The sequence below is a fragment of the Limulus polyphemus genome, unplaced genomic scaffold (genome assembly GCF_000517525.1).
Source record: "Limulus polyphemus unplaced genomic scaffold, Limulus_polyphemus-2.1.2 Scaffold1105, whole genome shotgun sequence".
In the NCBI taxonomy this organism is placed as follows: Eukaryota; Metazoa; Arthropoda; class Merostomata; order Xiphosura; family Limulidae; genus Limulus; species Limulus polyphemus.
This window is the reverse complement of record NW_013666715.1, coordinates 208319-231230: the sequence shown is the minus strand read 5'-3', so window position 1 is coordinate 231230 and position 22912 is coordinate 208319. Positions and strand designations below refer to the sequence as shown.

General features: G+C 33.6%; 1 protein-coding gene across 5 annotated transcripts in view; it reads left to right on the top strand.

Annotated features, from left to right (window-relative positions):
- Nucleotides 1-19759, top strand: part of LOC106462151 (NAD-dependent protein deacetylase sirtuin-2-like) — a 51312-nt gene extending 31553 nt beyond the window's left edge. For all 5 annotated transcript variants that reach the window (XM_013922048.2, XM_013922047.2, XM_013922045.2 and 2 more), the window contains exons 7-17: nt 2768-2874; nt 3762-3818; nt 5315-5383; nt 7147-7276; nt 7777-7836; nt 9082-9137; nt 9609-9685; nt 9909-9960; nt 10553-10611; nt 15787-15853; nt 19009-19759. In XM_013922048.2, the coding sequence (XP_013777502.1) occupies nt 2768-2874; nt 3762-3818; nt 5315-5383; nt 7147-7276; nt 7777-7836; nt 9082-9137; nt 9609-9685; nt 9909-9960; nt 10553-10611; nt 15787-15853; nt 19009-19071 (797 nt within the window). In that variant the 3' untranslated portion in view covers nt 19072-19759. The remainder of the gene's footprint in view (nt 1-2767; nt 2875-3761; nt 3819-5314; nt 5384-7146; nt 7277-7776; nt 7837-9081; nt 9138-9608; nt 9686-9908; nt 9961-10552; nt 10612-15786; nt 15854-19008) is intronic.
- The last annotated feature ends 3153 nt before the right edge of the window (nt 19760-22912 follow it).

Below are 22912 nucleotides of genomic sequence, written 5' to 3'. Positions count from 1 at the left end.
AATGGCTGGGTTATACATTGATTAATGCCTTTGCAGTGGCAGACAGCATTCTTCTTCCATTCTGCTGGTCTCCAGTTGTGGATCCAGTTTCAATGGCTGTGGACACCTATTATGTCAAGACTGGGAGAATATTTTTTTCATGCCTATTCTCTTCCTGGCTGCATCCATTGGTACTAGCCAAAATCAGTTTCATTATGTGTCAGTTTCTCCTCATTGCTCCACTTTAGTAGGCCCAAACGTGGTTTCACCTGTTACATAAACTTTCTCACAGGGAACCATTCCCATTACCACCATAGAACATCTTCTACATTAGTGGTTCCTAACCGTTTCACCCTTTTATTTATTTATTTTTTTCCCCATGGACCCTATGTTTTTGTAAGTTTCCATTTACCCAACAAATTGTTTTTATTAACTAATAATTAACTCATTTTCCCATTTTTCACTATCAAATAAAAGTCATTTATAACTGAGTGTGCAGTTAATAAAAATAGCAGTATTACAAAACTTACTTGTTCAATGAGATGGTATTACCTTTGTAGACCCCAGGTTGGGAACCACAGTTCTACATCATCCTCAAATGTCTACTTTTTATATCAGTAGTGTTTGACATCTACAAATTCTTGGCTGTCTTGTTGTTTGGTTCTTTGTCTGAGAAGGTGGATTTTCTTCCAAAGTAACTCAAATGCTAATCCATTTATGCTCGTTTTCATCTCTTGCTGTTTATCTGTCTTGTTGGACTATCTTCCAGTGATAGTGTATTTGGAATTCTTTATCTTATCTATCTTCATCTCCTCAATAAATATTTTCATTTTTTGTTTATCTTTCATTATTGTGGCTTGTAAACTTCCTCTACATGTTATACAGCTGCCTTATCTGCCACCTTTTGATGCCATGAGAGCCATCAGTCTCTTTTTTTCCCATTGTTCACAGATCTTTTCTGAGCTTTTTATCTACGGTGTCCTGAGTTTCAATACACTGTTTATGTTTGACTGGAACTTAGTCTTTTGTTCATTAACTTCTCTGACTTTTTAAACCCTAGTGATTTGTTCACTTTATCTTCTTTCCCTTAAGACATATTATATTATTTTTGCTTGCATTGGGTAAGAGATGTTCAAATATATATATACCTTCAATATATCATATACCTTATATTCTTTGAAGGTTCTATACTTGTATCCATATAATGTTTTTTGTTTTACTTAAGACAGGTTGAAAAGGATGGTAACCACTGTTTCTCACCTACTGTGTTATTTATTCTCACTTATGCAGATTCTAGTTCAGAGGATCACTTTTGATGGTCCTTCATGGCTGTTTTGTTGTTAGCTTGCATGCACCAAGTCATTTGAGAGTTTTGAGATGGTTTGTGCCTGCTTGTGACTCACACTTCTCAGCTGCCAACATCACTGTTTGGCTGTCACTGTCACTGTTGATTTTGTTTTTATTTACCATAATGTAAATGATCACCTTAAGAGTGAACTTCAGGTTTCTTCTCACCAAATTTGACAATTGGAAATGTCTTTAACATTCCATTCCCAAGACGAATTGGAGAACATTATACATGGTCCAATCTGAATAAATTTTTAAACATTTACTTACATCAAATTATTGTCTCTTCAGCTTCAGGATTCTGTTTGCTTCCTGTGGTGATTTCCAAGCCAAATTGAATCTCTAACAGTCAAGTCCAGTTTCAGTTGAAAAACCTTCATAGTCTCTTTTGCGTATAATAGGACCCCATGTTTAGATGGATTCATCCACTCGGGACTCTCATGTATTTTCCATTTACCTCTATGATTGTTCTCGATACTATTTCACACTCTGAGTTGGTACTTGGAAGGTATCTTTTTCAATTTTCATGTGCATGTCCTTACATAATATTTCAAGACTTCAAAGGTGTGACATCCATTTTCCAATGGACATCTCATAGTTCTAACCAAGATGGAATACACCATACAGCTTCATTTTCACTTCTGTTACTTCCTTACATGGTGTCCCCATTACACTGTCCTCAAGTTGTTGAGTATGTTATTATGACCATCTGCGCTAATTTTGATTCTGCTTGGGTGCCAACTGATCAAGGTTTTGTCCAGTCTTTACTTAATTACAAGGTTTTTCCACTGAGAATCTTCCATTGATAGGAACAGGACAGTGCTTTGCACTCTTACACTGGTTACCTGTCTAGTTACCCTTTATGCCATAATGACAGCAATCAAAGAAATTTGGCTTGTGCTGGAAAAACAGGGCTTATGTAGTTTTCACTAGTTAGTTCTTCCTCAATAAGTCACGAGGAAATTGAGAGAGTGGAGAACTTTGAGTAAGATGATGCATGTAATTTATTTCATCAAGGACATTCAGAACCAAATGTCACGTTGTTGACAGAAGAAGAACAGCTCAGTGTGAAAAGGCTTTCGGTATTTCAGAGGTAAGTCTACACGATTTGAATATGGAGTTTAATATTGCCATAGAGGTAAGTTTAGTTCTCAGAATGTGAAATTTGAATAAATTATGACAGCCTAAAACACAAACAACCATTTAAGGCATACTAGTTCATGGTAGTTACCAAATTAAAAGCAAAACAGTAAGAATGACAAATTTAAGAACATAAGACTTGCAACTATTCTATTTTGTCAAACAATTGTAAAATTATTATTGATATGTTATTACAAGGAAAATTAACTGGTACTACAGACAGTTTAAATTTAGAGTACTAGAATTTATACTTGTGTCTGGATTTATTTTGTGAAAAATTGTAATTATTGTCTGTTTAAAGGTGCTGGTATCCCAGATTTCCGGAGCCCTGACTCTGGTATATATGCCAACCTGCAAAAGTATAACCTACCTAATCCCATGGCTATCTTTGAAATAAATTATTTTAAGGTACAATTTTTATTACCTGTGAACAGAACTAAGAAACATTACTTCTTTATCCCTAAAAAGAGAAGAGTTTTTTTTTTGTTTCTATGTAATATCATATATATATATATATATATTCATGTTTCCTTCTTTAACTGTCTTTAAGAATATTTATTGCATTTTTCATGTTTTTTCAAAACTTTATTAATAGAAATACATTTTGTTAAAAGTAAAATAAAATAGTTCATTTGTAGAAACCACTTACGAGACTAAGATAGATTTGTTTTGTAATCAATTTAACTTTATTACAGAACTTATAAAGATATAGGCTTCAAATAATCCAAGTACCAAATATTTTTTTCTGTTTGTGTGTATTTCATTTTAGAGTTTGTTTTTCTCATGGATGAAGGAATTAAAAAGTATTTATAATAAAATATATCACTTAGAATTTTTCGATTAAAAGAATGACAGTGTTGATCTCAGTTTATTATATACCTTTGAGACTGTCTTCCACAAATAACATTAAAAAAGTTTAATCAATTTAAAATACAGTAGTCACACAGAATTATATTTTCCTGAAGGAAGAAGAATTTTATTTAAAATATTAAAATTGTAAAGTATGGAAAAATGAAAGAAAAACATATTTTGTATAATTATAATTTGTTGTTTGTTCTGTTCTTTATGCATAACTGAGTTTAATTGATGAAACAGTATTGTATATTTTTGATTTAATTTCATATATAGATAATTATTAATTTGATGGTCCAAATGGTATTATGGTTTCATCATTAAAGTTTTTACTGCAGTTTTGTAATTCTGGGAAAATATTAAGAATGACTGTTTATTGATAGAAGAGTTGAAAAGGATAACTCAAACTAAGATTGTAAAATAATATTTTTTCTCAATGCTAGGAGAATCCATCTCCATTCTTTCAACTAGCAAAGGAAATATATCCTGGAAAATATAAGGTAAGATACTCTTAAGTGAATTGTTTATTTTGTACCATAATAAAAAAATCTGTATGGGATTTTGCTGGGAGGAATGAACATTTTCATCTGAAGATTTATGAATTTCAAAATTTGGTCTTGTTCTTAGGAGTTCAAAGATAGTTCAAACATTAAAGGGGAAATTTAGATGAATGTGTGCCATGACTGATCAGTCTGTGGTAAAACTCAACTGTATTGTACATTTGCTGTTAAATGCTGCTCTTATCATCAAAATATAGAGGAGTTAACTTCTTCAACACAGTCTTGATAATTTTTGCTAACCTTGTAACCATGAAAGTATATGTATTATAACTTTTAATATATCATTTAAGTTTGAAATATACTGTGATCAACACAACCATAAAATTTAATGATCAAATTGTATATTTTAATTAGAATATAATATATTTTGGTATCTTCCTGTAAGTATAGGTTTGCTATATATATGTTATTATATATATATATATTTCTTATGAAAATACAAATCTCATCATTTCCAAGCCAGGAACATTGTAACAACCCATAACTATAATTAATTATGAACAGTAAAATCAAAGATAAATGATATATTTCTTATCCATAAAACAATTGAGAAAATATGTATTTGCAAAGTAGAAAGTGTAAACATATTATTTAGGCTACAATTTATGTTTCAATAGAAGTTATGCATGGAGCATTGCTGCAATGTTGTGAAAATGTTTTCCTACATTGCAAATTTTCAAAAGTGTAAACCATACAAAAAAATACATCAAATAATGTTGTTCAGTATTTTAAATAATGTAAACTGCTATCAACTGCTATTCACCATTAATGTCTAACAGTGCCACAATGTTGTCACAATACATAATGCATGATTTTGTGGATTTTAATAATGCACAACTATTCGGCAACATTATAGAAACATTAGGTGTTAGCTGGGTTTTGACTGAAATTTAAAATGAGAACCCCACCTGATGTGAAAACATTCTTTGTAAAATATCTGAAAAGTGAAGGTATTTTATATTGATGTAAATGAGATGTTTAGAAATAATAATAGTATTAAAAATAATGAATTTACCAGTTATTACTGTCTGTAGTAGCACTTTGCAATTTATAGATTGAATAATTGTGTGTGATTTTTGTAATTTAAAACCATTTTTTGACTTGTTTGTATAAACTGACCTTATAATTAATGTAAGTAAAATTGGTAGCAAACTGAAAAAAAAAGATATTTTCACTATTTCTTGTGTAGAATGCATATAGTTGAAAGAATAAAAAAAAAAGGTGAATATTTTAGTAAATATACAGTTCACATGTGATTTTTATTCTATTTAATTATAAGTTAGAATTATTGTTTTAATGTTTTTGTTTATGGGTATATGCTATATGGACACTATTATCAGTTTAATACACTTCTCCTTTCTTTTATTCATAATTGTAGAGAGCACAACAACAGATACTTGAGTTTGTGCAGTTGAATCTTGCTTTGTATATTTCAGCCTACAGTTTGTCATTACTTTCTGAGGTTATTATATGAGAAGAAAAAATTACTGAGGCTGTATACACAGGTAATTTTTCTTAAGTAAATTTTTATTATAAGTTTTAAAAGGTCAGTTTGTGTAGGAAACTATAAATCTTAAGAAGTCTTAATTATTTTATAATTGTAAGAAATTTGTTTTGTTGTTAGGCACAAAAAGCATAATAGATTACCACAGGGATCAAGCTACGAATTTCAGCATTATAAGCACTCATTGTTACTGTTGAGCCACTAGAGTCTACTGGATTTAAAGTATACAGTGAAAGCTTTGTTATCTGGAATCTTCAAATCTGTAAAGCATTTGTTACAGGAAATTTCAATATTTCCAAAAACAAATGCTCATTGTAGGAACCAGCATTTATTAAAATTCCATCATGGAATGTTTTTGGCTGTAGTTAATTAATGCTGCTCTGACTTTTTTTTTACATTTTTTCCTCTTTGGCATGCTTCAGTTATCTACTTGTACTGTAATTCAAATTGTGCTTACTTTATCTGTAAATATTTTCTACATCCTGAAGCTATGGTTTCTAATTCTAACAATAAATTAATGTTTCTTTGTAGTTTAAGGTTTGTTACAACATTTATTATTATTTAAGACTGTTATTGCTATAGATGTTGTAAAATAATACAATTCTACATTCAGAGTTTAAAACAATCCTAAAACCTGTAGAATACCAAAAACAAACTTTCACAACGAAATGGTGGAGAGGGTGAGAAGAGGAAGCAAGTTTCTTTGAAAATATTAGTAGTTATTTAAAAAAACAACACTTTAAAGAGATTTGTTGCACCTCAAACTTATTCCTGAGCCACAATTTAAGAACACATGCTTTAGTGTTTTCATTTCTGACTGATATTCTCATTATTAATACACTAATCTTTCTGATAAGCATCATTTATTTATATATAGTATCCAAAACAGGCAGAATTACCTTTCTTTGCTCAGTTGCTTTTCTGCTGTCAATAAACATGTGACTCAGATTCTAAATATCCTGAACACTTTGCCATGCATGCATCAATTTAACCATGGTTCTCTACTCTTACATCTTTTATGTGAAATATTGAACTTGTGTCAGAATTATGCATGTAAACTCTGCTTTTAGGTTTTCTTGTCGACAGTCATACTGATAACTTTTCTACAATGAATTTAGAAGTCAACATTAATGCTGATGCAAATATTCCAACAATTTTTTAAATTCTGCAACTTCTTTGGAGACCTTATTCAAGCAGTCTGCGTTTAGCATGAGGGTGATCCCATGACTGCTATTATCTCTATTGATTAACATATTTAAGCCATTAATGGTACAATTTTCTGCTGGTGTCCCAAGTAGGTTTTACGATCATATGGAAGCTCAAGTGGTGGAACACCCACCATTTTTACATTATTTTGAACAAGGTCAATTTTTTGTTCATACTTAGCAATTTGCCTTCATTGTTTGCAGAGCAGGAATTTTCTGCTAGCACTAAACTTGAAGAAGCTTCGTCTGATCTCTTTTCAGTTTTCTCTCAGCTGTTCATAAATTTAGAAGTGTAGTATACAAGCATTTGTATCTATACAGTTAAACATTTTTATTTATTTATTTTTTGAAGCAAAGACCATTCTGCTCTTTTGGTTGTTTTAAGTGTTGACTGGAAAACTTGAACTTTCATATGTGTATTTTATATAATCTTTTTTTTTTTCATTCTAGATTGAAATAATTTTTTTAGGTATTGTATTGTGAAAAAGTAAGCTTCTTAGTTGTTGTTTTTTTTATGTGCTTCAAGATTGGCTAATTTACGTTACATATATATTTTCAGAATGTAGATACACTAGAAATTCTAGCAGGACTTCCAGCTGACAAAGTTGTGGATGCTCATGGGACATTCCATACATCTCACTGTATTAATCCAGCTTGTAGGAAGCTGTACACCTTGGATTGGATGAGGGGTCAGTTCTATTTTCTACTTCATACTATTTGAAGTCAGCTATACACCTTGGACTGGATAAGATATTTGTTATCATCTGCTTCCTCTTTTTAGTTTTATCTAGTTTCACTTGCTTTAGTCTTCAATTAAATACCTTCTTGGTATTAGCTGCAGGCATGCACAGAAATATGCATTCAGTATCAAGATCGTTAGAACTAATAGTATTAACAGAAGATTTTTATTTTATTTGAGTTGTTTCTATTAATTATGAGTTTTAAGAATTAACCAATAAATTGTAAAAAAAGTTTGACATTGACATGCATTCAAAATAAATCTAGCCAAAATTTTTTGGCAACCCAGTACTATGATTTAGCTTGGATATTTAAAATAGTATTTATTTAGAAGAACTTTAAACTAAGCTCCTGAATGCAAGATAATGATGTTGTACTTAGTTTAATGTGTACAGAAACACGTTTGCATGTTAGTTGAGTGACAGTGAAATGATTTTTGTTTTTGTTATAGAAAAAATCTTTTCTGATGAAGTCCCAAGTTGTACTGAATGCCAGGATACAGTAAAACCAGGTTAGAAACTGTGTTTCTGGCTCGGCAAAACATATTGTAAATAATTTTCTCCTGTAGAAATTATATTTATTTCTAGGGTCTCTTCCTGAGCTAACAAATGATTATTTTTGTAGTTGAAGATTTTATGGATTATTTAATCAATTATTTGATGTAATAAGAGTTCTCCCCCAAAAAAAATTTATTTCTTTGTAAAATAATTCTTTTGATCCTTATATGATTTTCAACTATTAATAAAAATTCAAATGACAATTTGCTAATGTAGGCAGTCTTCTTCAAATCAGTTCAGTCAGAGAAGTAGTGCTGTTACAGTTTCATTTGACATCAGAGTAGTACTGTCACAGCTTCATTTTACATCATGGAAGTAGTACTGTTACAACTTCTTATATCAAGGAGGTAGTGCTGTCACAGCTTCATTTGATGTCAGAGAAGTAGTGCTGTCACACTTTCATTTTACATTAGAGACTTATTGATGTTACATCAACATGTAAAGTTGTAATGAAGGCAAACTTAGCTGAATATGTAGAAACATCTTAATGTGTGTACACAAAGTAATAAGCATATGATTGCACGTTTATTTTAGACCTAAATAAATTGAGAAAGTCCATAAAAATTACTTTTAGTGTAATTTTTATTTTTAAGGAAATTACATGTGGGTTAAGTTTTGTGTGAAATACCTTGCAAATAAAAAAAACTAATGTTGAAATCGAAGCCAGTCATCACATGATGGCTACTACATTATGTACCATACTTGTTGCATTAAAAAAGTTTGACTAAGCAATAAACAGATAAGATGATTCTGAATGAAGAATTCAGTATGAAATCTGGACTTCTCAGGCAAAGGCCTTTCTAACGATATGAGATTTGTAGCGTTTGATTGAGAAATTTGCAAGAAAAGTTCTGGGCAGACAAATGTAAACATATTGTTTATATAGATCAAGAATTTGAAGCCAATTGAACTTGTAAAATATTTTGATTTTACAGAACTGAGCTTTATGAATTTAAGTACCCATCTTTTAGTAATTGGAATATTACATGATTGTGTTATGCTAAAAATGTTGTGAATAACGGAATTTCTGAGATAATACAGTGTTTATTTTAAGTTTTCTATTGATATTTGCATAAGACAGGATTCAAGTTAATAGCATATGATGTTTGTAAGAACTTTTATTAAGTAATAATATATGTTTTACGTTTTACTCACAACTTTAAAAATACTTTAAGCTTTCTAGTATGCTTCTTTTTCAGATATTGTATTCTTTGGTGAACGTTTGCCTGAACGTTTCTTTGTCAGTGCAGAAGAGGTGTGTTTATTTCTTGACTGCTTATGATATAACATTTTGTTATGTTTATTCTAAAAGTCAGAAAATTCTAATAAAAGAAATTTTTCCTTTGTTTTTATCTTTTATAATAAAGAAAAAAACTTCATTAAGTGAGAATGAGTTAGGTTTACTTCAAAAACATTTTCTTTGTGGTTTAAGTTTAGTTTTATAAATGCTATAGTTAGATACACATATTGGGTTTTGATTGTATAAAAATTAACCATGTGTTTAAAACTTGTGTAGTTGCTTGCTGTAATAATCACTATTATGGATTTAAATACATATAGGCTAATTATAAAGGACCAAATATATAAGTGAAGTTGATTACATGCGTTGTAGCATTAAAGTGCTATTTCTATTGATAAAGTGTTTCTTCATCATGCAGTTCAGGAGCTATTAGCAGTTTATTCAGAGTTTCTTTTAGTCTATTGTCAATTGTTCTGTTTCTGGTAGGATTTCCCAATATGTGACTTGTTGATAATTATTGGAACTTCCCTGAGTGTACAGCCTTTCGCAGGTTTGGTTGACAAGTAAGTAAAGACAATTATTTATTATTTTAAGTGCAAAATATTCAAGAGTAATGTCTGTATTTAAAGGACTTTCTGTTCTTAAAACATTTGATAAAACAATTTTATATATTTAATTGTTGTATTGTTGGTAAAATATCATTCTTAAATTGAACAAGTTTCAGTCAGTGACATATAAATATCTGAACTGTGGTGGTATATAATTTTGTATATTCTTTCATTTTAGTGCTCCTGCTAAGACTCCAAGGTTCTTAATTAATAAAGAAAAGGTTGGTCAGGTATGTTAAAAGTTCTTATTCTTTAAAAATCATAAATACATAATTTTCGTAGTTTTTACACAATTGGTTCAAATAAAATGCAGTGGACTTAAAACTGGTATATTAGTAATTAATTCTGAGATTTAAAGTATATTTCTCTGGTAGTTTTACTCATATTCTACAGCTGTCATTACATCACTATTTAGTTCTAAGAAGACTTTTTAACTTTTTTATTCAGTTTATTATTTGAAGACTGTAAACTGAAATATAAGTGTTTTTATCAAAGAAAAAAATATTATATATGTGTAAATTATTGTAACACTGGTCTCTAAACATTTAGACTTGTGTTTTCTAAACTTCATGTTTTACAATATAGAGTTAGGAACTACTGGTTTCAAAATACTTTCAGTGAAGTTCATCTATGGTTTTGCTTTTTTTTTAAAAAGCTGTTGGCAGTCTATTGCTATTGTTTAATGTAGTACAAGGTTAAAAGTATTTGTGAATGTGCCTTGTTGTTTGTTACTTGGAATCAAAACTACTTTTCTGAAAGCTTTGTTTCCCTAAAACCTGTGTATGTCAGCAGTTATTAAATGAAAACAATTTGATTTTTCAGTCAATGTATCCAATAGTGCTAGGTCCTGGACTACAGTTTGATTCAGAAACAAACTACAGGTAGGGTTTTGTGTGATATGAAGTGAAGTAAGAAGCTTTGTTATTCAATTCTACATAGGTAAAGCCTAAAATAAAAAATAATTTTCTGATACGGTACTTCGCTCTACTCACTAGATTAGCTTTTCCCATTTTGTGCTGCCCTCTATATACAAACTTTTTTGATAACACATGCCACAAGCTTTCCACAAAGATTCCAATATATTTCTTATGCAAATCATCATGTGTCATCTCTCCACCAATATCTATCATGTGACGCATGTTACTCCCTCTAAATGCCACTACCAAACCATCACTTCTCGTTTCTCAGTACTTGAGTTCAGACGTCTTTCTTTTTGTTCATTACTTTTCGAAGTGGTTTAACTTAATTTACTTTATTTCAATAATTTTTTGAAAGCATTTGATTTACCCGTATTTTGCCACAAAAGCTTTTCACTGGTTTGTTTGGTATCAAGCATAAATTCCGAAGTTCACGTTATCACTTCAGGTACATCTCATTCTTCAGACAACCCGTAGGAGGATTTATCTGGTTTTATTCACAGGGAGATTGAGCGTTATATGGGACAACCTTTATCTCCTGCTGTTGCCCCTCTTTATTTTGACTGACGACGATTTTGATTGTTTCTTTCGGAGTTTACTGTGCCTTCCCAAACCATACCTGAGGATTCTGTTTGGCCCTAGTCAGCTTTTTCGGATTTTATTTCTCACGTGTGTGATGTTGTGTCTATTGCTCCTATTTCTTATGACCTTTCTTATTACATGATTCTGCCTCCTAACGTTATTTAGTTTTTTCCCTCATCCCCTGATATTCGTATTTAAACTGAGCGTTTTGCCTCCCAGTTAGGTGATGGTGTTAGTATATCTTGTCCCCCACGAGCTTTGGATCAGTCTGCTTTCACTTATCATAGGGTAGACTGTCCATATGTGGACCAATACTAAGGACTTTTATCACTCTCCTGTCTGAGGCTTTTCACAGGAGCCCTGAGGGGTTTTCTGGTGATGTCGTCTCCTTCCTCACTTCCACGTTCGGCTCTCTCCCTGCAAACATGGTTCATTTGTTGTTGGGACCTTTTGGGTCGTGATGTCATATTTTCAAATTGGAGAAGTCCTTCCTTCACCCTACCCAGTACCTCATTCATCTGGGTGTTTTCTTCAACACCCATCTCAGTGGGGCCCAACCTTCTCCTCTGCAGCTCTTCTGTGTAACTGGCCTTTCTGAATGCCCTGTTTGCTCCTTCAATTTCTGCTCATGAGGTTCTATTGCTTTTGGGAATGTGATCTTCTATTATTCCTCTCATACCCCTCAGTCGGGCTCATATGCAATCCCTTCAATGGGTCCTCCACGACCAACGGAACCTTGCTCGGGATTCCTTGAATGGTTGGACAAGGCTCATACATCAGCAGGAGTCCCATTTTCTCCTCCACAGCCAGATTTACATCTGTTCATGGATGCATTCCTTCAGGGCTGGGGTGTGTGGGTTGATCACCAGGAGACTTCGAGTATTTGGTCTGTTGGGGAACGTTCTCTTCATATCAACATTTTTGAACTTCTTGCTGTTTGTCAGGCTTTGGATCACTTTCTTCCCATCTTCAGAGATCGTCTGGTAATTATCCATTCTGATAATTCAACAGTGGTGGCTCATATCAATCACCAAGGTAGCACCCAGTCGAGATCTATGCGTTTTCTAACATTGGATCTTCTCTTTTGGGCCCACGATCATAACATTCATTTGATGGCGTTTCACATACTGAGTGCTTTCACCCTCGTGGCGGGTCATCTTTCCCAACCTGACTGGGTTTACCCATTGGAGTGTTCCCTTCATCTCCTTGTTTTTTGGTAGCTTTGCAATTAGTGGGGTATTCTTCATATCAATGCATTTGGCACCATCCTCAATCACCAGTTACCTTTGTTTTGGTCCCCAGTTCCCCATCCTCAGGCTTTGGCTACAGATGCTTTCAGCCTTTATGTTTATCCTCCTATCCAATTACTTCATTGGGTAGTCTACCTCATCCATGTCATTCTGTGCAAAGTCCTTCTTATTGCTCCTTACTGGCCCATTCAACCGTGGTTTCCTAGATTACTCCAGCTACAGTTATTCCCTGACCTCCTTTGTCAACCCCAATTCCCGGTTCTGCATCCCGCACTTCACGCCCTCCATCTTCGTGCCTGATTTTTGTCTGGTCCCTGGCGAGGAGATCTGGTTTGTCACATTGGGCAGAATTTCATTATTTTATTCCATTTGTTCTTCATCCATGGCTGTGTATCAATGAAAATGAATTTTTTTTTGCACCTGGGGCCTGCTCGGGGTATTTCAGTTTCTCATCCTATGGTTGTTGGTATCTCTGAGTTTCTTACATGGATTTTTGAGAAGGGGTCTTCATTCTCGTCGATATCAAGGGTATTTTCTCCCCCCGTTCTTGCCATTTTGATCCATTCTTTCCAGATACATCAGCCACATAAGTGTCTGGTGCTTCCGGATTTGGACATTAATGTGGCACTCCATTTCCTTACTTTACCTCCCTTTGAGCCCATTGCTTCGTGCTCTTTGTTTCACCTATCCCTTAAGGTGTATTTCCTTCTCCTCTTAACCTGAAGGCAGTGTCAGTCAGATCTATTAGCTGTCTATGTCATTCACTCTTTCCATGGCTCTGTACGCTCCTTTGAGATGGGGTGTTTCACAAGATCACTGGATGGTCCATAACCTCATGATATTTGCTTCATAAATAAATATGTCCCCGACCATACCACCCATGGATGGCATGGGTAAAGCAGAAGGGGATAGCTGCTCATCCCTGCCTTGCCATGACTGAATAAATTGGTATGGTCTGCTTTTCAAAATAGGGTTTTCATGATCACCCATTGCACTGTCTCAGGTATAGCCATTCCTCCAGACTCTCCAATGCTCTTCCCCCCATTTTTCTTCCAGTGGAGTATGGGAGTCCTTACCACTTGCCAGTTCCAAGCCACTGGGATGGTTGATCATGGAGGCATCCTGCTGGATAAGTTCATCATAGATGCTTATAACCATTCAATTCTGAGTATGGAAATGGTGTTCTGCCAGCGTAGAGGGTGTAACATCCTCCAGATTGAGTGACACCATGGAGTGAGATGTTTAAATGCAGTTCACCCCTTTGATTGGGTGCCTTGCAAGGATCTCGGTACCCCACGGGCTGGTTTTGGATATCAAGTGAACCAATCAATTTAAGTCCTCACACAGGTTGAGGTTGTCCATCTTCCTCCCTCAATTCTTCCTGATGTGTAGTGGGTCACAGGGGGTGTATGTGGATTGTTTCCATTTCTGTCCTGGACACTCTTGTTCTCTCTTGCGATAGGGATGTTATTGATCTTTGGATGTTTCGGACCAATCTCATTGTCGCCGAAGTTGATTGCATGCAATGGACTTCCCTCAGATACCAGATGACACATTTTGGGATCCCTGGCTTGACACTAATCCTGTATCATGCCCCAGAGTTGGTGTTTACTTCACATCCATGGCTTTGGGGCTTGAGGTGAAGCTGGTATGATCATCATCTTACCCTCGTGCAGATGTCGGTACCCAGTAAAGAGGTTTTGGATGTAGTTGACTTACTGAGTACAATCCACCATGCCCTAACCATTTTGCACCATGGGAAGCATCCTCCATTACCCATTGTCCTATACTGACAATGTATTTCCGATAGGTAATTCCCACTCTTCTCTCCACAATTTTCCGGTGCTTACGCCTTCTGCCAAACTTCAAAGTGATGGTTTGATAGTGGCACATGGAGGGAATCACATGCTTCTGGTGATAGTAGCACTCTCCTATTGGTGAAGAGATGATGCACGATGAATTGCATGAAAGACGTGTTGGAAACTTTGATTCCAATAGGGAGGTGCGGAAGGCTTGTGGCTTGCATTATAAAGAAGTTCACATACAGAAGGCAGCACAGAATGGGAAAAACTAATCTTGTGAGTGGAAGGAAGTACTTATTTGAAATACATTTTCAGTATAGGAAAATTATAACGTTTAAAATTACAATAAAAATATTAGTAAATTTTAAACAAAAATTTAAACATTTGTAGTTTGAATTATGGTTGATAGTCTGTGTACATGATGTTGTTAAGTAAAGTAATAAAACAATTATTTAGAGGCTTTTTAAAACTGTAAAAATGTTTTAGATTTTCAATTTTTGGACAATAATATAGAAATATGTAACAATGTATAATGAGATAACAAGAGGTATGTAATTATATATATTGTTAATGTTAAAAGATGGGTTGTTTAAAATATTTCTAAAGTTTTTAAACCATTATAAAAGTTATTTGGATAAAGACTCTCACTCGGTGATGTTAAAGATTCATCATAATTTTTATATATCCAAATTTGCTGTATTTTATATAATTATATTAAATATATCTTATCAGCTTGTAGTTTTGTTCTTTCTATGGCTTATAATTAAGAAACGTTATGAAATTTCTAGCATATTTAACTTTTAAAGTTATGGTTTAAATGTCAAAAACCAATAAGAAAGTTGTTATAAAAACAAGTTAACTGCAGATGTTTTTGCCCACATTCCTTTTAATTTATGTTAATAGTTTTCCAGCATTTAAACCATAACTTTTAAAATATTATTCTACATATATAAATAGTATTTCGAAAACATAATTTCTTAATCATCCAGCCCAACTAATGAGTTTTGTTATCGAACAAAATATTTACTTTGCAGTGCCTTGTGGGAGACGGAGTAAAGATCTGAAATGCTATTTTTACAAACATTTGGTTTCCATCATAATGAACAAATTAAAATTGATTGTGGAAAAAAGAACATCTGCAGTTATTTGTTTTCTTAACAATATATAACTTTAGTTTTTTGAAGTCTATTACGTGAGATGTCAGTTTTTTGTACATTAATATTTGAATGTTATAAAGGAAAGATACCCTCACCATCACATTGGTATTAGACTGTTAAAAAAGATAAATACCCTCATTACTACACAGTAATGTGTCTATATATTATTTCCATAATACAAGTTGAAGGGTGATAGTTGGTCTTTTAAAGTTTTTTTAATTTTGTTTGGGACTAATGGTGTTAATTATTGGTTTAGAATATAACTCTCCAGCAAATACAAATTAACTATAATTTTTAGTGTCTTAAGGTAGTAGTTTCTGTTTAAGTTCTGGTTTTCTTTTACTGTAGAGATGTCATGTGGGAGGGTTTATGTGATGATGGCTGTCAAGCTTTAGCAGATGCTTTAGGTTGGGGTGTAAGTATTCTTCTACACTATTTTTGGATTAAAATTTGTGTTTTGCAAGTATTTCTAAACCCTATGTGTAATCCCATATTGCAGAATTAATGTTTAATATGATTGCAAATTTACCATGTGTTATATGCCAAACTTTTAGAAAACAGATTTTTTAATAAACTGTTTTTACTAAAGATTTGGATTATAAGCTATTTTTTAATGCTAGTTTTATTTACATAATTCAATTTTAATGTAACCTTGTAAAAACTCACAACATACACGTTTTGATCCCCATTTGTGCACATAGAGTGGAATTAAAAATTCTCAGAAGGTGAGTGACTGTATAAACTATGAAAAGATTGGCAGAAAGGTTAAAATGATATTGAGCATTCAAATCATAAATAATATTCAATGTTAAACTTGTACACAATTAAAAACATTTTATTTAGGCCTATCTATGGCGTTCAAAAGGTTGACGTTTAACGTCGAAACATGTAGAGTCGTCAACTTTTTGAAGGCCATAGATAGGCCTAAATAAAATGTTTTTAATTGTGCACCAGTTTAACATTGAATATTATTTATGATTTTAACTTTATACGCAAGTGCCAAAATACTATAATGATATAGAGCATGTTTGCTTTTGATGATAGTTTAGACATTCTGCTAACTTGATTTAGGAATTTGCCTACTATTGGGCAAATACTACATTAACCACATCAAACCTATATAATCCGGGAGACTAACAGCTTAAGTTGGGATTGGCTGATCACCAGATTCAACTCAACTGGGACTTCCAGTTTACATGATGTCATATATATTGCATTGTGCAGGCTAAAGGTCGCCCTTTGTTCTCCTGAAGAAGAATAGTCAACTATTCGAAAGTGCTCGAGTTTTGGGTCATATTTTAAGTTCATTACACTTTATATGTGATCCTTTGCGCTAACCCTTTTATCAATATTGCTTAAGTCTATAGCCAATTAAATGATACTAGTTTTGGGACATTTTGTTTTAGTGATTGATATAGTTTTTGTGTTCTCAAATGCATATTTGTAAGGTACATGAATTTTTCTTTGGACAGCAAATGCAGAAAATAGAACTAGGTCTATTTGGCTATATGTTCGAATGCAATTTAATGTTGTGTAGTACTTTGATGTACAAGAATCTGCAATTATGTTCTCACTGTGATTTGTTGGCTTTCGAGAAAGAAATAAACTGCTTATGTGGTACAAGCCAGGCAATTAAACAATAGATGTGAATATCATTAGTTGAGGATGTAGCAACAAATGATGAATTCAAAGAAGAAATAAAATAATAAAGGTATTATTTATTTTATTGTATATTGGTGCTTCCACTACAGTTAGTGTTATGGTAGAGAAAGTAACAAATAAAATATGAAGTACTACCTTATGAAACTTTACATATTAATTTAGGAGGTTCTAGAGGTTAGGCAAATTAAACATGAATATCACCCTTGAATCTGACTGATTCTTTAAAAGCTTTCGAAATTCACAGATAAATATTTATCAGAAATTTTTATTTTTCTGTGTACAACAGACTTGTCAAATTTTTTGAAGATACATTCAGTAAATTCATAGTTCTAGTATATAAAGGATCCTGATTTTGAAGTTTGTGTAGAAGTAATAGCTGAAGAATAACAAAATTTATGGAGGTTGTATTGTAGATTATCTGATACTGAAATAATAATAAGCTTTTTAAATGTTCTTTTTTATGGGATAGATAAACATTCTGTAAAGCATATGTTAAATCATTAAAACTAACTTTTTCAATGCATTGTTTTTGGTAAGTAGCCGTTTCTGTTATAAAACTTTTAATTTTTTTATAGGGAAGAAAAGAACTAAAAACATCAGCTCTTGATTTTTATTTTTTCCCTACAATATTCCTTATTCTTATTTTATAACTTTTGTTATTATTAACTAGTGTATATTACTTTTATATAACAGTCTGTTAAATTCAATGTGTTGTTTCTTTGACAGTTTGGGTCATATTTGTAGCTCTGCAACTAAACCTGATATTTGAAGATAGCTATTATATGTGGAAACATCTGTTAGCTGGGTTCTTGCACAGATCTTAAAATATAACGTTGATAACTGGACCAATTGTTGGTTGAGATGTTGCAAAGGAAATATCTGCTGAAGTTTTTTGCCAGACATGTTGTGAGCTTCTCAACTGACCCAAAATTTGGTCCTAACAAATGTCCTGTTTACCTAAAACTACCATAGATTGGTAACATTTCAACAAAATTTAAAAAACAATTGAAAACAGCCATTACTAAATGTCTTCCTGCAGTGAACCCCTACTGTGCTTATTCCATACGTAAATTGTTACCTGCAACACACAAAGATGAGATACCTACCACACAGAAAAGTATGGTTATTTATGAATTCTTGTGCCACTGTGAATGTCGTTACGTAGGTCACACTTCACAAAGATTGCAGGATAGAATTAAATAACATGTAGCCACATCCATAAGAACTAAGAGCGTGAAAGAAAATAAATTACCATGTTGCTCCTGTAAAACAAAAAGTTCTACCACCAAAATGTGAATCAGCGATTGGCCAGCATTTACTAGTGAACCCGACTTGTGCTGACAACTACATGGATAGCAGGTTTGAAATTATTGCAAATGGTCAGTCGACCTTTCATCTCTATATTTTGGAAGCCACCCTTATTAAAACACATAAACCTGTCCTTTGCCACCAAAAAGAATTCCTATACAATCTACACATCCTTCAGTAGGTCTGCGACATTTCCTGATTGACTAAAGGACATGCCCATCAATGATTGCCTTACCAGCCTACGTTGATCTGACTCATTTTATAAACTGTACTATTTCCTATAGATCATTTTCCAGACGGTTTTGCTATGATTAGTGCCTGGCGAAAAGCTTCAGCAGATATTTCCTTTGCCACATCTCAAACAACAATTGGTCCAGTTATCAACATCTCGACTTTCAAGATCTACGTGTCTACACGTGCCGATGTTTCCATTTATCAACGTTATATTTTAAGATCTGTGCAGGAACACAGCTAACAGATGTTTCCAAACATAAAAGCTATCTTCAAGTTTTGTACACCAAAAAAACTTTTCATACCTGGTATTGTAATAGTTATTATTGTATTTTGAAAAATTAAAAGTTAACTTTTTACAAATTTTAGGAAGAATTGAAGAAACTGGTGGAAGATGAACATTCTCGTATTGATCAAGAGAGACAACAATGAGAAAGAACAGCTTAATCTTACAGTAAGGGGGATCATTTATGATAGAGTATGATTCGTGCTATGAAAATATGTATTTATATGGCATTACGTTAACCACTGCAATCGTGGATGCTTTGCAGGATTAGTTTATTTGTTCTTGATACATGAAAACTCGATTAGCTAATAATATATTTCAAAGTAAAAAGTTCTATGAAATTGTTTGTGGAGTGTAAAAGTAATTTTTTTAAAATTTATTACCTATGTAACTGTTCTCGTAATATCTGTTCAATGATGAATCAATTTTAGATAAAATTTCCCCATTATCTCTGTATCTGAAAACAATTTGTTCCATATGTTTTAACACACATATATACATACTGTAGTTATTTAAAATATCATTGTTTTTATTAGTGGTGTTAAAAATAATACACAAGAAACTACTGTACTTTTTAGAATAAGTAAGCTCTAAGAGACTAAAAGTCAGTACTGGCATTTCTCTACCTTGTTTGGATTACTAGTTATTAAAACTTTGGACAGCTGCAATATACATGATGTTTGTATCATGTAAAAACCTTTATTTAGATTTGGCTGCAAGAAAAATTAAAAACAAAATCAATCTAAATATCTCTGATTTGTTTTTGTCATTATCATAATAATTGGTTTAGAGGAAATAATGAATTATGTGTAATAAACTTTCTTGTCAACGTTGTTTTTGTTTGTACTTTTTGGACATGATTAACTTAGAAATTACTTAATATCAATATAAAACTGATTGGATGACACTTATAGATGTCAGTATTGATAATAAAATTACTAGAGCTGTAATTTAACAGTCTCAATGAACAATTGAGATAAAGCAGGATTCAAACCTGTTACTCTGCCTACTGGACAAGTTCTTTAGCCTAATACCTTGTGTTTTGAATGCCACAAATGTGAGTTTTCACTTCATTAAGATTTCTAAAATTGAACTAGTTAGCACTTAAAAAGGCATACGAGTATTTATTTTCTGCTTTCTAACAACAGTGATTTATTCCGATATGGTACATTTCCTCCCCTCACATAAATATTCTCCTTCAGTACTGCCCTCTATATCGTCTCTCATGCAAATCATCATGTGTCAACTCTCCACCAATAGAAGTGCAACACGTGACTCCCTCTATTCCATTCTACCTGACTATCACTTCTCATTTGGCAATACTTGTGTTCAGACGTTTTTTGCTTTTCATGTGCTTTGCACTCGTAAATTTAATAGTTTCAATTCTGAAGTGGGATTTCTTCATTACTTTTTTCATTATATTGAAGATACCTTTTACTTTAAATTAATTTCCTACTCATTATTTTCCTTCTCTCTCTCTTGTTTGCATTTTTTGTTGGATTCATATTTCTGAAATGAATTCTGAGGTTCGTGTTACCACATTGGGTATCATACCTCCTACAAGCACTCTTTCACAGACTCCAGGTGGGGTTGACCCGTCATTGGATTTATCAGCTATTATCCGCTGAGAGATTGATCGTTGTATGGGTCAGCCACTTTCTTGTGAACAAGCCAAACCTGTTTGGGTAAATGAAGATTTTCATAGTCTTTTTCCACTATCAGATTTTACCGTGTCTTCCTATGCCCAACCTCCAAAATCAGCTACATCGAATAAGCTGTTAGATATGATTTCTCAGATATGTAATGTTTTATCCATTTCCCTGATTCCTATTATCCCCATCCTTTTTTGTTGCATGATAATTTAGTTTCCCCACCCTCCCCGGATATTAGGGCTCATGCTGAGCAACTTGCTTCACAATTGGTTGAGGGTGCCAGCATGCCTCGCCCTCCACGAGCTACAGATAAGCTTGCTTTGGCTTACCATCAAGCTGACTGACTGTTTCCCGACTCTCAGAAGTTGGGGTCTATTTCACCTGTGTGTGTGGGAGCAATCCCCGATTTTCCTGTGTATTTAACTCATGCCCAATTTTCATGCCTTCGTCTTACCTTACTTCATTTCTATGGTATTTATTTACCATCCATTTCCTTTCCGAGGCAATACACCAAGATCCCGAGGGTTTTTGTGTTCGGCTCTTGCTTTACACACATGGTATTTCTGTTTTGGGGATCTTCTGGCCCACTTATCTAAAAGTTTATGTATGGCCCCTCTTTGGCAGCATGTTTTGAACCATGTATCTGAGACTTTGGAATCACATGTGCAGTCTATGCATCAGAATCTACCCTTTCCTCTTTGGTAACTCGTTTGTCACAGTCAGAACCACAACAAGCCCCAATTCCTGTTTCCTATCCCCGTCCTTCTCAACCCTTACCTGTTCTTCCTTCCAGTTCTTCATCTCATCATTTTATTCATTATAAGTCCTCACTCATGTATTACAAATGTTTATATTCTTCCCTCTTTTATACTCCATCGGTGTTGTCATGGTAGAAGTGATTGTGGATTGTTATGGGTCTTTCTCTTCCCTCAGTGTTTTTTATTCCAAGGATGTTACTGCAGTTGGGGTGGTTCTGGTCAATTTCGCATTTAAGGGAAATGGTTTATGTTATGTAGACATCTTTTCGATACTGGATGTCAGGTTCCCGGATTGATCTATCAATTTATCATATTCACATGTGCCCCATTCATGAGTCGGGAGGTACTGGATTCCCTCCAGTATCATAAACTTGAAGTGAAGATGGTATGACCCTCTTTCCTACCCCCACATGGTTGTCGGTTCCTGGTGACCTGGGTTGGGTTTTGGATTGTAGTCGACTTGCTGATGATATGATCTTCTTTCTTACCCCCACATGAATATTGATACCCGGCAGCAAGGTTTTGTATTGTAGTTGACTTACCAATGATACGATCCTCATCCTACCCCTGCGTGGATGTCAGTTTCCGGCAGCATGGGCTTAGGATATAGTTGACTTGTCGTGTATGGTCTGTCACGCCCTAGCCACTATACCTAGGGACACATCCTTTTCATTTTACCCACTTTTACACTTTCTAGGATTAAGTTTCATGACTATTGCATGGTTCAGATCACTTTCTTAGCATAGTTCTCTCCCATTTGGAAGTGTTCCTCTGTTTTCCACCCATATATGCAACATCTTTCTACGATGAGTGAAGAGTATACCTGGTTCAGACGTGGTGTGGTTCCCCACATCAGATATTAGAATCGCTGTCTCATCTTAGTGAGTACCCTTCAGATGCTTTTGAAGGATGCTTCTTTCTTTCCCTTGCACCAGTCCCTTCACCTATTCAATGTGGGGTTCTAGCTATTTATGTGAGAAGAGGTAACGTACCATATCGAAAGTTATAATTTTCCAACACTGAAAATGTATTTCCCATAGGTACCTATCTCCCCACTGAAAACTGGTGCTTTCATCTTCTGCTAAAACTCGAAATGATAGTTAGGTAGAATGTTATAAAGGGAGTCACATGCGTCATGAGAGTATGTCACACTTCTATTGGTGGAGAGTTTATGCATGAGATGCAGTGAAATCAGCCAATTGCACTGTAGGGGAAGATAGAAGGCTTGTGACATGCGTAAAAACTTTTTTGCATACATAGGGCAGCATTGAACAAGTATTTATTTAGGTATTTATGTCAGAGGAGGTTATTACTGATTGGAAAATTATAACTTCTACTCAATTTTAGAAGTTTTGGTTTAAAGAAAGAAAGAATTCTGTCACATTGACTTCCTAACATACTTTTTATGGTTGGTTATCCATAAAGATTGGTTTAGTGGGAGTTTAATTTTTCTTCCAGCTGAATTGCAGATTTAGTTGGAGTTTATTCCAGCTGAGTGTGTTCTGTAGTAGGAATTTCTTACATGAGCTGCTGGTTTAGTAGAAGTTTCTTTTAGTTGAACTCCAGATTTTGTGTTC